Here is a 12,886-nt window from a genome sequence, read left to right on the forward strand (position 1 = left end):
CCTTCAAAATAAAAGAAACACGCCAGTAATTAAGACGGTTGAACCACAGTCGGCAGCTTTGGTCTGCAGTCGGCTTTTTACACACACACACACACACACACACACAAAATCAAGTCAGATGAAAGACAATTTCTAAAAATGAGGTTACAACAAAATAAAGCTATTGAAATAGCTATTTGTAGCTTTATTGTGAAATGAGAACGGAAATAAAATGAAATGTATTTGTCTAGTTTTATGCTGGATGGGCTCGATCGCTCTCTTTGCAAAGGAATGTAGCCATAATGTTGCAGTAGGGATGGATGTGTGACAGAGGGGGGAAAATAACAAGATGTCGGAAGTACACTTTCTCTTTGACAACCGTGAGTATCTGGTCCATTGTCACTAAAGAGTGCATTGCCGAATGTAGCTGTCAGTGTATGGCAATTACTGCAAATGTGAAGCTAAGCTAGTGCTGACTGAATTGCTAACAAACATTGCTTGAGGTTGACATTACATATTATTTGGGGGTTTTTCAATGAAAATCGGTCGTTCTTTCAGTCCCACGGCGACCTTGACATGACCTGTACCTGTACTGGCCATCATTATTTTCCAAACATTGCCGTTTTAAAATGCATACTCTTCGCTAATGAGCTAGCTGTCGAGAAAGCTAATACTGAGCTAATGCTAAGTGGTTACGTTGGCGAGAGAGTTGTTCGAAATGCAAGTCTGGTATTGAATGGTTCTGAATGAATGAATACATGAATTAATCACAGCGTCACGCCCAAACGCGCACACACACACAGCACGGACGATGTCAACTCGATCAAAGAAGGAATTAACCTGATGATGTCATGTAGCATCTCTCCAACATCATCATCATATTGTATATATTGTCATACAGTAACAGTACCAATTATATTGTAATATCTCCATTTCAAAATGTAATCATGGTAATAGTGAGTAGTTTTATGTGTCTTTGTATACCTGCTGTCTAAATCATGTAATCAAGTGTGTCCCCTACATGTACGCGCACAGCAGACTGTAATGTGATCGCTCCTCTCTCGTTACACTTGGTTTACACGTGCGTTTGTATATATGTGTGTGCGTGTGTGTGTTGGGGGATTGGGCTGATAGAAAGCAATCACAATAGAAGTCATTTAAGGGCACATTTCATACAACAGGTCTATATTTTATTTATTTATTTTATTGTTATTTTTTCACGTTTGCAATTTGTCATCTGTTCTTTGTATTACGTGTGGGGGACCGATGGCACCCATTACGTGACACGTCTTTTTGTTTTTGTATAGTAATGTGTAATGTGGAGTCTTTCTATTGCTTTCTATTATGAAGTTTGTCTAGTGTAACTGTGGAGTAGCGATCGTAATGCAGTGCATGTGCATGCATGATGTGTTTGTATCGGTGTATAGATTTTCAGACCAACTCCCCCCACCTACAGAGGCGCGATCACATTGCAGTCAGTTTTAACATTCTAAACCTCGGGAAAACACTGCTATAAATCACATTTTTTTTCAGGTGAGGAAGGGGGTCATCATCTTTGAGGCCTGCGCTCGCCAGCCCAGCAGAGGAGTACTTGTGTGAGCGCAGTACTTTTGTGACGTGTGATGGAGGGTTACCCTTCATAAAGATTATGGCTTTCCTGAATGCTGCATCTTCCTGTACCACTACTTGATGAATGTGTGTCCTACCAACTAGAGGTAAATTTGCAATACAATACAAGTTTAAAAAGACATGAAAATTTCTTTTTTTGTATTGAACCGTAACACTAAAGTATCGAATTGAACCGAACGGTGAATGTTTTGTGTTGTTGCACCCGTAATATAAAGGAATCCTGTGTTAATCCTGGTTAATTGCTTCCAGACCGCTATAAGTGAATTTCTGCAAAATAGGATTCCTTATTTATGAATGGAATATTTTTGTAATTAGTGCATGAACAACCTGTTTGCGACCTTCTAAATACGTTATTTTACATTAGTACAGCCCTCTAGACATGAAATAACACCCCTATAGTCACCTTTACACTCGTATTACCCAATATAGTACATATAATAAGAGTAAGTAAGCCAGTTAAGACAAAAATACAGCGTACTTGTGTGTGTTGCTGTAAACGTGTTCCGGTGCTAGGGGGTATGAGTGGAGGGAGGACAGAAAATGACGTTGGGGGTTCAGAGTTGAGATTATTGTGCCGGTTGTGAGATCATTCAAACCTGCAATAAAAACCCAGGCTTTCCGCGACATATAATGGGTTGTGGCGGGGCGCCACGGCTCAGTAAAAGCCGCCTTTTTTTTTTTTTTTTAACATGAAAAAAGTGTCAAGTAATACAGTGTATGGATGGACATACTGTATATACTATATCAGGGGTGCCCATTATCACGAAGGTAGTGTGGGTCGCGTGTCACCTGCATCATTACAGTCACTTCATAGATGTCATATGACATCAGTCGGCTGACATTAAGCCCCCTCCTGATTTGCTGTTGTGCCGCAGTGGCAGCATAAAAAAAGTGGAGAACAAGCAGCTACACACAGATAATGCAACTTTCATCTTTATTATTCCGATTATGCTATAACTAAACATAAGCGGCTACTTATGTAGAAAAAAAAAAAAAAAATTAATGGATGCGCTTCACATCATGAGCTCTACTATTTCACGATGAATTGGAATATGTGTCCATTGCTGAAAGCTTTTTAATACGTTGCCTTGACTACGGCTGCATTGTCCTTTTGCATAATCCTTTTCATTTCTTGTATACATTATCTGTAATGTTGTATAGCAAATGTTAACTGGATGTAATACATGACAAACGCTACGTAGCTATTTTCATTTACATATGTAAACATATGTATGTTTGTATTTATGTAAACAACTATTGTGGAATTAATTGTCTTTATTGCCGTATTGATTTGAATTGTGAATTACTGAATGATATCAACTGTTTTGATGACCTGTAATCTTTGAAACTGTGAATGTGAAATACTAATCATTAGTATTTAGGAAAAGTAGTTGCAAAGGTTACCGCTTAGATTTTACATATGCTATATGTTTTATAGTAAGAGGTAGATCATTTTGATTGTGTGCACCCCTGATGTACAATGTACATAAATACTCATATTTCCAAATATAATATAAAAAATCTGTATATATATATATATATATATATATATATATATATAAAACTCAAATCAACTTTATCACATCATAACTCAATCAATATATATATATATATATATAAATACTCATATTTCCAAATAAAATATAAAAAATGTGTGTGCGTATGTATGTGTTATATATATATATATATACACACACACACACACACACACACACACACACACACACACACACACACACACACACACACTGTATTCTTTATGTTTATAGTGGGAGGTAGATCTTTGGGACAAAGTAGCCCACAGGCTCAACAAGTGTGAACACCCCTGTGCTATATAGGTACATGTATAGCCTAATATTTACATATTGACCACAATTAATTTGAAATAAAATCTTTATCAAATATCATAAAAACGTTTCACTACACTTTTGAAAAACAAAGTGCCCTGTTGGCACTTGACAGATAAGGAGTGAAAGAAAAGGCAGAGAGAAAGGCATTTAAAGCTAATTAATGCATTTGCTGTTCAAGCCGGTGAAAATGACCCGAATGTTGATATTATTACCGACAGTAAATTTAAATACTAAAAAAAAAAAAAAAATCCTGCAACAGCGGCGACAGTCTGCCTCCCATGCAGCCCACCACCACAGCTTAAAAAAAATCTTAGGGCAAACCCTGAAGCCTGTTGTTCCGGCGATCAATTCCGGTGCCTGTGTGTGTCTCACCCAACATTACAGTAACATTACTGACACCTAGTGGTCGTTGTAGAACACTACATATCATCACAACCTCTTTCAATGCGTCTTCTGAATCCCTTATATTTGTATTTTACTTCATTTAGCCATTTTTATATTGAAAATGTTTAATTTAGGCAAAAAATACATATAATTTTCTTAAATATGCATGTTTTTTGACAAATAATAGGCCATATTCACCCACGAAAAAGCATAATTTATTAATTAATATATTTTTGAAAGACTATGATAGAGTGAAGCCGCGGAATTCGAAGAGCGAAGTGGCAAGGGTTATTGTATATGTGACCCCCACATCCTTCAGTTTTTGTGTTTGCAAACTTTGGTGGGTATTTATTTATTTATTTATTTATTTATTTATTTTCCTCCTCCACAGATGACTCTGTAACGCCGTGATGCCCACTTCTATCTCCAGCTCTCTGGCAAAACCAACACACCTTGATTAGAGCAGATCAGAGCTTGAACGTAACATCTGCGACATTTTCTTGAGTTTGCTGCCGGTCCAATTGAACCGCGGAAGGCCAGCCGTACATTGTCGACGTTTGCAAGGTTCCGTCAACATGTTTTCGGCATTGAAGAAGCTGGTGGGCTCTGAGCCAGGCCAGCAGCTCCGGGAGAAGAACATCCCTGCCGGCCTGCAGTCCATGAACCAAAGCTTGCAGAGACGCTTCGCTAAAGGGGTCCAATATAATAGTAAGATGGCTGAACACGCCTTTCATCTTTGAATACTATTTTGAATGTGGATGGGACAGCTTTAGTCTGAGGGGTTGGTGCTGGATCCAAAGTGTTTACCCTCTAAGACACTAGAGCTGTCCTACCTAGTCAGACTAGAGCTGTCCTACCTAGTTTTTGAGTATGAAGTGATGAAGCCTGCTCCAATGAGAGGCCAAACATCTTATAATACAACCTGAACAGTCTCGTTGCGATCTATTCAATGCCCTGAGAATACAGCGACCTGCATGAATGAAAGTATTCACGCCTTACACATTATGGCTTCTTATGGGTCCATATACGTTCAAAGAAAATGCATTAAATTGTTTTTTAAATTTCCAACCCTAGTGAAAATCGTCATCCGGGGAGATAGGAACACTGGAAAGAGTACTTTATGGTATCGGCTGCAGGGTAAGAAGTTTGTGGAAGAGTACATTCCCACCCAAGAGATCCAAGCCACAAGCATCCATTGGAATTACAAAAGTAAGTCAAGTTAGTCATTGCATCATCTTTTCTTTCTTTTTGATCTTGAATGCACATTTACATACTCTTTATTGCCTTTTTTAATCACTCCAGTGGCTCCATATCAAGGTAAAACCGTGAGATTTAGCTGGAGTTCTTTAATTGTTAGCAATGTGTATTGTTGTACTCTTCTAAGTAAATGATAAAGCAGTAAGCTTGTTAGAGTAACATCATAGTACGTGCGTTAGAATAGTTGTCTTTACAACACAGCACATGCATGACAGTGCCGCCTGTGTGTTCCTCTCAGCTACAGATGACGTGGTCAAGGTGGAGGTGTGGGACGTGGTAGACAAAGGTAAGTGATGAGCAAAAGTGTGACGGCATCGCCACAGATCAGACCGCCCTGTCCCATGACACCTCACAACACCTCATGCATGGTTGTTGTCTCGTTTCCTGTCCTCACTCATCTGTGTATTTTCTGAAACTCTCGCACTCATCTCAGGCCAAAAATATCCTGGTGAAGGTGTAGGTGAGCACCACTGTAGTGTGTAGAAGTTCAGCTTTTGTGTGCAGTGGCTTGTCCAGCCTATTGTGTTGTGTTGCTGCATTCTGAGTTTAGATGTTTTGTTTGTTTTTTTGCTGTGTTTATATGACCCAAGCATCTAAACAGTGTGTAAAAATTCTTCCCGACGCTAGTGTTTATTTACTTAAGTCTTTCCCTTAACCTTATATTAGGTCACGTTCATTGTGTGAATGCTGAGAAGCATTTTTTGTCCACTAACTCCTCCCACATTTCTCAACCAATTCAAACTAACCCAATGTCAAAATGTTCAGCCTCAATCCCGCTGCAATCATCCAACTTTTTTATATGTGTCAACATTCAGTCTGCATTTTTACGTTCCAACATTTCAAATTCCACAGTTTTGACTCTGCTAAAAACAAAGGTGAAAAATTATTTAACATAGCATTCCACTTATTCTACAGGGTGACATGGCTCAGGTGGTAGATAGGTCAGATCTCAACCCGATGGTTGCTGCTTTGATCCTCACTCCTGGCGTAATCGTACAACATATTTATACATTTCAACAACAATTCTCCATTTTTACATTCCAAATTCTGTGCTTTTGGTCAGGTAACTCCTCCCACATGTCTCAACCGCTTCAAACCATTCCACATCAAAATCTTCATCAGGACTTTACTAAAAATTCTCACATTTTTCATAATTCTGTAATTTCTATGACAGTGGTCGCCAACCCGTCGGTCGTGAGCTACTAGTCGATCTTTGGGACTTTTCCGGTCAATCGTGAGAACATTTGAAAAAAAATGTATTATCAAATCCGTTCCCTCACCTCCCCGAGAGTGACCAACAGGCACGCATTTTGGCCGCTGAACATGGCCGTACGCCTCGCCACTATCCAGGCAGCAACCCGCGAACCCCTGCAAGGTTGGTCGATCTTGCAGGTTCACGGCCGAGACCAGGAATCTTGGTCTTAAAAAGGTTGATGACCACTGTTCTATGACATGTTTCCCATTGAAAATTAAACGACAGTTTCACTGTCGCCCACTACTGGTGGAAATTAATTTTACATTTAACATTGCATGTAACATTCTGCTTATTCTACGCACGGTGGCATGGCTCAGGTCGGAGAGTGGTTGTCTCCCAAGCTGATGGTAGCTGGTTCCAACCTCAGTCAGTGAATAGATTTCAAAACTATCTTATTTCAATATTTATTCTACATTTCAGTTGAGCTTCTGCATTCACAGGCCGTTTCTGCTGGAATTGCCTTGTCTCGCTTCATTATATCTTTCATGCAGAACACGTCTATACATTGGTCTTTTATTAAACTAAGTATTTTTTTTCTTATGTACGCATCAGCATGTAATTTCTGTCTCTACATAGTCATATTGCAATTAACCATTTGCTGTCTGCATCGCATGCAGATGAGCGATTGTAATCATTCAATGACATGTCATTATTTTGACTTTGTGGATTTTGGAGTCTTTCTATTGCTGGTGAAATGTAACTGCGATTGCAATACAAATCCGCACCAAAAGGCAGAAACCTAGGGGAAACATTGTACTTGAAGAACAGTGTTCCCTTGTTTATCGCGGGGATAGCCTCCCAAAACCCCTCACCATACACTTTATACACTTTTCTCACATTTTTCTCTTGTTTAAACACTAGTTCAAAGTTCAAATGTCATTTGAATTTTAATGATCAACCTACTAAGTTGGACACAAGAAATTAAGTGACTTCTTGCGTATTTCACTTTTTTGGCTGTGCCTCTTCATCCTTCGTCTCTGTTCGGCCGTAGCTTTTTTGTATCCTTGTTAAAACATATTGCTCCTGTCGTCGTTTCTTCCTCACACGTCTTCTGTTGTTCACAATAATGGCGTTTAGCAAGTAGCTCACACTGTTAGCTACAGAACTACAACAGTCACATTCCCACAATGCAATTCTTCTTAAAGGGCCAGGCTTGGCCTGTAACATCGTTTGTACGCTGTAAAAAAAAAAAAAAAAAAAAAAAAACACTAAAATTGGGGGAAAAAAATGTGAACCGTGATGGAGCGAGGGAACACTGCATAAGGTATTTTTCTCTCAGAAAAGCATCAGTTTCTCTGATTGCTCCACATGTTAACTAACTCATTATTTTAGTTGACAAACTTGCGGTCTCTTCTTCTTTCAGGAAAAGGCAAAAGGCGAGGCGACAATTTGAAACTGGAGAATGAGCCGCAGGAGGTAATGACCATCACATGACTGCCATGGGTTAAACTTAGTCATAAGATGTGAGGGTGGGTGGGTGTGGATAAAGAGATCTAGCAGGCTGTTATTGATGTACAATGTGAGTGTTTATTAATATGTGTTGGCATTCTGAACATATTTGTATATGTGTCTTGTAGTCAGACGAGGTGGCCCTTGATGCAGAATTTCTGGATGTGTACAAGAACTGCAATGGAGTCATCATGATGTTTGACATTACCAAGCAGTGGTATGACGTGTGTGCGTGCGTGTGCGTGTGTGAGAGAGTGAGCGCTCATGCTGCAATATGCATGGAGGTGTTACGTTTCCCACAGTTCATTTACATGGCAGTAAAACTGAGTGTTTCAAGCAGAGCACTGGAAGTATTATTCTTAAGGGGGATCCGAATTGCATATATTAGCTTGGGTGAAGCAAATTACCGTACCGTACTGTCAGCGTCTGTTAACATAACGTGAATAGATGGTCTGTTAACATAACATATTAACAGTTATTCAGATAATTATAGCCTAAACAACGCAACCTAACATAACTAGTTTACTTGCAGCTTGTAATATGCAAAATATGATATTCTTTTTGGAGATATTTGTGTTCTCGTGACTTCCGGACAGCTTCGAAGAGATTTTGGACCACCATTCAGCATCTCAGGAGGGGGAAGCAGTGCACCGTCAACACCGTGTATGGTGGGGATGGTGTGCTGCTGACCTCGGCTCTGGATGTTGTGGATCGGTGGAAAGAATACTTCGAAGACCTCCTCAATCCCACCGACACGTCTTCCTATGAGGAAGCAGTTCCTGGTCGTGGAACTGTGGACCAGCTCTACACTCTCAGCAGGGTCCTTGAGGGTGCATGGGAGTTTGCCCAACCAGTCTGCATGTGTTTTGTGGACTTGGAGAAGGCATTCGACCGTGTTCCTCGAGCAATTATGTGGGAAGTACTCCGGGAGTATGAGGTATTGGATCAGCTAATTCAGGCTGTTTGTTCCCTGTATGATCGGTGTCAGAGTTTGGTTCACATTGCCGGCAGTAAGTCGGACCCGTTTCCAGTGAGGGTTGGACTCCGCCAGGGCTGCCCTTTGTCACCAATTCTGTTCATTATTTTTATGGACAGAATTTCTAGGCGCAGCCAGGGCTTTGAGGGGTTCTGGTTTGGTGGCTGGAGGATTGAGTCTCTGCTTTGTGCAGATGACGTGGTCTTGCTGGCTTCATCGAGCCGTGAACTTCAACTTTCACTGGATCGGTTCGCAGCCGAGTGTGAAGCGGCCGGGATGAGAATCAGCACCTCCAAGTCCGAGTCCATAGTTCTCGCTCGGAAAAGGGTGGAATGCCATCTCCAGCTCGGGGATGAGTTCCTGTCCCAAGTGGAGGAGTTTAGGTACCGTGGGGTCTTGTTCATGAGTGAGGGAAGGATGGAACGGAGATTGACAAGTGAATTGGTGCGGCGTCTGCAGTGATGCGGACTCTACATCGGTCTGTTGTGGTGAAGAGAGAGCTAGCTCTCAATTTCCCTGTCGATCTATGTTCCTACCCTCACCTATGGTCATGAGCTTTGGGTAGTGACCGAAAGGACAAGATCAAGCGACCGAAATGAGTTTTCTCCGTAGGGTGGCTGGGCTCTCCCTTAGAGATAGGTGAGAAGTACTGTCATCCGGGAGAGACTCGGAGTAGAACCGCTACTCCTCCGCATTGAGAGGAGCCAGATGAGAGGTGGCTTGGGCATCTGGTCAGGATGCCTCCCGGACGCCTCCCTGGGGAGGTGTTCAGGGCAAGTCCGACTGGTAGAAGGCCTCGGGGGGAAGACCCAGGACACGTTGGAGAGACTATGTCTCCCAACTGGCCTGGGAACGCCTCGGGATCCGCCGTGAGGAGCTGGCCGGGGAGAGGAAAATCTGGGCCTCCCTGCTTAGGTTGCTGCCCCCGCGACCCGATCTCGAGATAAGCGGTAGAAGATGGATGAATGGATGGATGGGACATTTGTGTTCTGTCTTTCTCAGCGGTCTTTATAAGTTGATGTTTACCTAGGGCACCCTCTCGCGGCTGTCAGTGTGAAATAAAACATATACAGTATAAGTCGCTCTGGAGTATAAATCGCAGGAATAGCCAAACCATAAAAAAGTACATACAGTACACAGGTTGTCCCCTAGGATTTTTGAAGCTGTGGTGGTGGGCTGCATGGGAGGCAGACAACCGCTGCTGTGTTGTGCCGCTTAAAAAAAATATATTTTAATTTACTGTCGGTCGTAATGTCAACATTAGAGTCGTTTTCAAAGGCTTGAACAATAAATGCATTCATTAACTTTAAATGCTATTCCCTCTGCCTTTTCTTCCACTCCTTATCTGTCAAGTGCCAACAGGGCAGACGGGTTATGCATGTTTTTCTAAATAAAGCACAGTGACATGATTTTACAATATTTTATTTGATTAATTACAAATTAATTGTGGTCAATATGTAAACAATAGGCTGTACATGTTTCAATATAGCACAGGGGTGCTTGCACTTTTTCAGCCTGTGGGCTACTTTTAATATGACTATGTCCCAAAGATCTACCCTCTACTACACCATAGAAAATATACATATTTATCAATATGAGTATTTATGTACATTGTACATCAGGGGTGCACACAATCAAAATGATGTACCTCTTACTATAAAACGTATATCATATATAAAATCTAACCGGTAATGATTAGTATTTCACATTGACAGTTTCAAAGTTTACATGTCATCAAAATAGTTGATATTCAGTAATTCACAATTCAAATCAATACGGCAGTAAAGATGATTACACTTAAAGATAATTTACATAAACTAAGTAATATGTCAGTCAAAATAGCTACATAGCGTTCATTAGACATACGCTTAATGTATCACGTCCAGTTAGCATTTGCAATCAAACATTACACGTACTGTATACGAGAAATTAAAAAGATTATGCAAAAGACAATACAGCCGAAGTCAAGGCAACATATAAAATAGCTTTCAGCAATGCCCATATTTTCCAATTCATCATGAAATAGTAGTTTGACAAACAAACTTATAGAAAACACATTTCTATCGTAGAGTTCATGACGTGAAGCGCATCCATGAAACAATTGTCTTTTTTTCTACATAACTAACCGCTACAAGTGAACGGATAACTTTTGTTATAGATGTACGCATCTTACCGCTCAGTTAGTTTATCCGTAACCAGAATAATAAAGATGAAAGTTTCATTATCCATGTGTGGCTGCGGACATCTGTTCTCCACTTTTTTTTTTTGGCCGCTGCCATCATATGACATGTACAAAGTGACGGTTATGATGTACACTAGTACTTCACCACTTACATTTGTACCATTTCAAGCTATTCATTGGACTTGAACAACTTGAATTTCAATGAATAACTGGAAAAATTGGGGTGTTCTCAAACTTTTGACCGGTAGTGTAAACAAGCAAATATCCTTATTTATAAATGGGATATTTTCAGTTAGAACATAGAAAACCTTTTTTCGACCTTCTAAATACAGTTTTTAACATTATTAGAACTCTCTAGACATGAAATAACACCCCTATAGTCACCTTTACACTCCTGTTACTCAATATAGTAGCCATAATAAGAGAAACTAAGACATATAGGACTCATGCTCACGTGTGTTGCTGTAACTGTTTTCCGGTGCTAGGACGTGGACAGGATGTGACATCAGGGGTTCAGATTTGAGTTTTAGTTTGGCGTGGGTTACGGCCGTAACAGTAGCCTGTGTTAAGGATTATTGTACCTGTTGTGAGATCATTCAAACGTGCAATAAAAGCCTGTTGTTCCGGCGATCAAGTCTGGTGCTTGTGTGTTTCACCCAAAATTACAGTAACATTACTGACACCTACTGATCTGTGTAGAGTACTACATATCATCACAACATATTTGAATGCATCTTCTGAATGCCTTATATTTGTATTTTAGATCATTTAGCCATTTTTATGCTTCAAAAGTCTTAATTTAGGGGAAAAAAGCGTAGTTGCTGAAATATGCATTTTTTTTAAACTAATAATCGGACACATTCAAACACGAAACAATATGATTTATTAATTAATATATTTTTGAAAAATTATGATTGCGTCAAGCTGCGAAATTCGAAACGCGAAGGAGTGAGAGATTACTGTACATTCAATAATAGCTAGCGTTAGTAGCTAAACTTTGCCAAATTGCTACTGTTAGCTCACAACAAACTTGACTAATGCACGTGCGTGTATGTGTTGCGTGGGCCGTGGTTTGCAGTGTCGGAGCAGCATGAGGGTGGAATATAAACCTTTGACGCAGTACCTAACCAAGGCAGACATGACCTTATAATGGCTTTCAAGTTGTGTGAAAAAGTAAGCCTGAAGCGTCTGGTTCTGTTTACTGCTATACTAGATCTGCTGGCTTTATTTTCAGCATTTTAATATGCTTAGTCCACACCCCAGCAGCAACGTAGTGAATCAGTTTTTGTAATTAATTTTTATTTTTTAATTATATTATTTTGTCATAGATTGAGAGAGTGTGATAAATTTATGATTTTTTTTTCAGGACATTTAACTACATTGTAAGGGAACTTCCCAAAGTACCCAATCACATACCGGTATGTGTGTTGGGAAACCACAGAGACATGGGTGAGCATCGTGTCATCCTGCCTGATGATATAAGGGACCTGATTGCTGGACTGAACAGGTAACGCTCACCTTCATGACCCAATGCCACACATCACTAACACATAGCACCACCCTGGAAAATATAACACTCTGAAGGAAATACTGTCAAAAGGTGGAACTCTATCAAACACAACTGGAATTGGTATCTCTGTGTGTTTGTGTGTTTTTTTTTATTTAAAGTTGCATTTTAGGACTCTAATGAATGCTTTGTACTGTAAGAAGACATAATTTACTAGGGATTGTTATAAAGGTGTCCTTGACTGCCTCCTAGAGGAGAAAAACAATACATTTTTGTACTATAAAAACATGTACGTGGGGTGCTTCTGTATTATTTTCCCACTTATTAAGGCTCCACTATTGTTACTTCACCAATGAAGGCATGAAATAGACAGTAGCACATATTTTGTACATTTCCTCATTTTAATTATCCCAGATAA

The 12,886-nt window shown here is 40.1% G+C and overlaps 1 protein-coding gene across 8 annotated transcripts in view; it reads left to right on the top strand.

The window, feature by feature from the left end:
• Window positions 1–220: 220 nt before the first annotated feature.
• Window positions 221–12,886, top strand: part of rabl6b (RAB, member RAS oncogene family-like 6b) — a 31,272-nt gene continuing 18,606 nt past the window's right edge. The window contains exons 1-10 of one of the 8 annotated variants that reach the window (XM_054772837.1): window positions 221–359; window positions 1,513–1,694; window positions 4,234–4,550; window positions 4,917–5,051; window positions 5,145–5,159; window positions 5,338–5,385; window positions 5,533–5,559; window positions 7,718–7,770; window positions 7,932–8,020; window positions 12,328–12,468. In XM_054772837.1, the coding sequence (XP_054628812.1) occupies window positions 4,418–4,550; window positions 4,917–5,051; window positions 5,145–5,159; window positions 5,338–5,385; window positions 5,533–5,559; window positions 7,718–7,770; window positions 7,932–8,020; window positions 12,328–12,468 (641 nt within the window). In that variant the 5' untranslated portion in view covers window positions 221–359; window positions 1,513–1,694; window positions 4,234–4,417. The remainder of the gene's footprint in view (window positions 360–1,512; window positions 1,695–4,233; window positions 4,551–4,916; window positions 5,052–5,144; window positions 5,160–5,337; window positions 5,386–5,532; window positions 5,560–7,717; window positions 7,771–7,931; window positions 8,021–12,327; window positions 12,469–12,886) is intronic. The other 7 variants (XM_054772838.1, XM_054772841.1, XM_054772842.1 and 4 more) reach the window with 7 other exon arrangements.

The sequence above is a fragment of the Dunckerocampus dactyliophorus genome, chromosome 4 (genome assembly GCF_027744805.1).
Source record: "Dunckerocampus dactyliophorus isolate RoL2022-P2 chromosome 4, RoL_Ddac_1.1, whole genome shotgun sequence".
Classification (NCBI taxonomy): Eukaryota; Metazoa; Chordata; class Actinopteri; order Syngnathiformes; family Syngnathidae; genus Dunckerocampus; species Dunckerocampus dactyliophorus.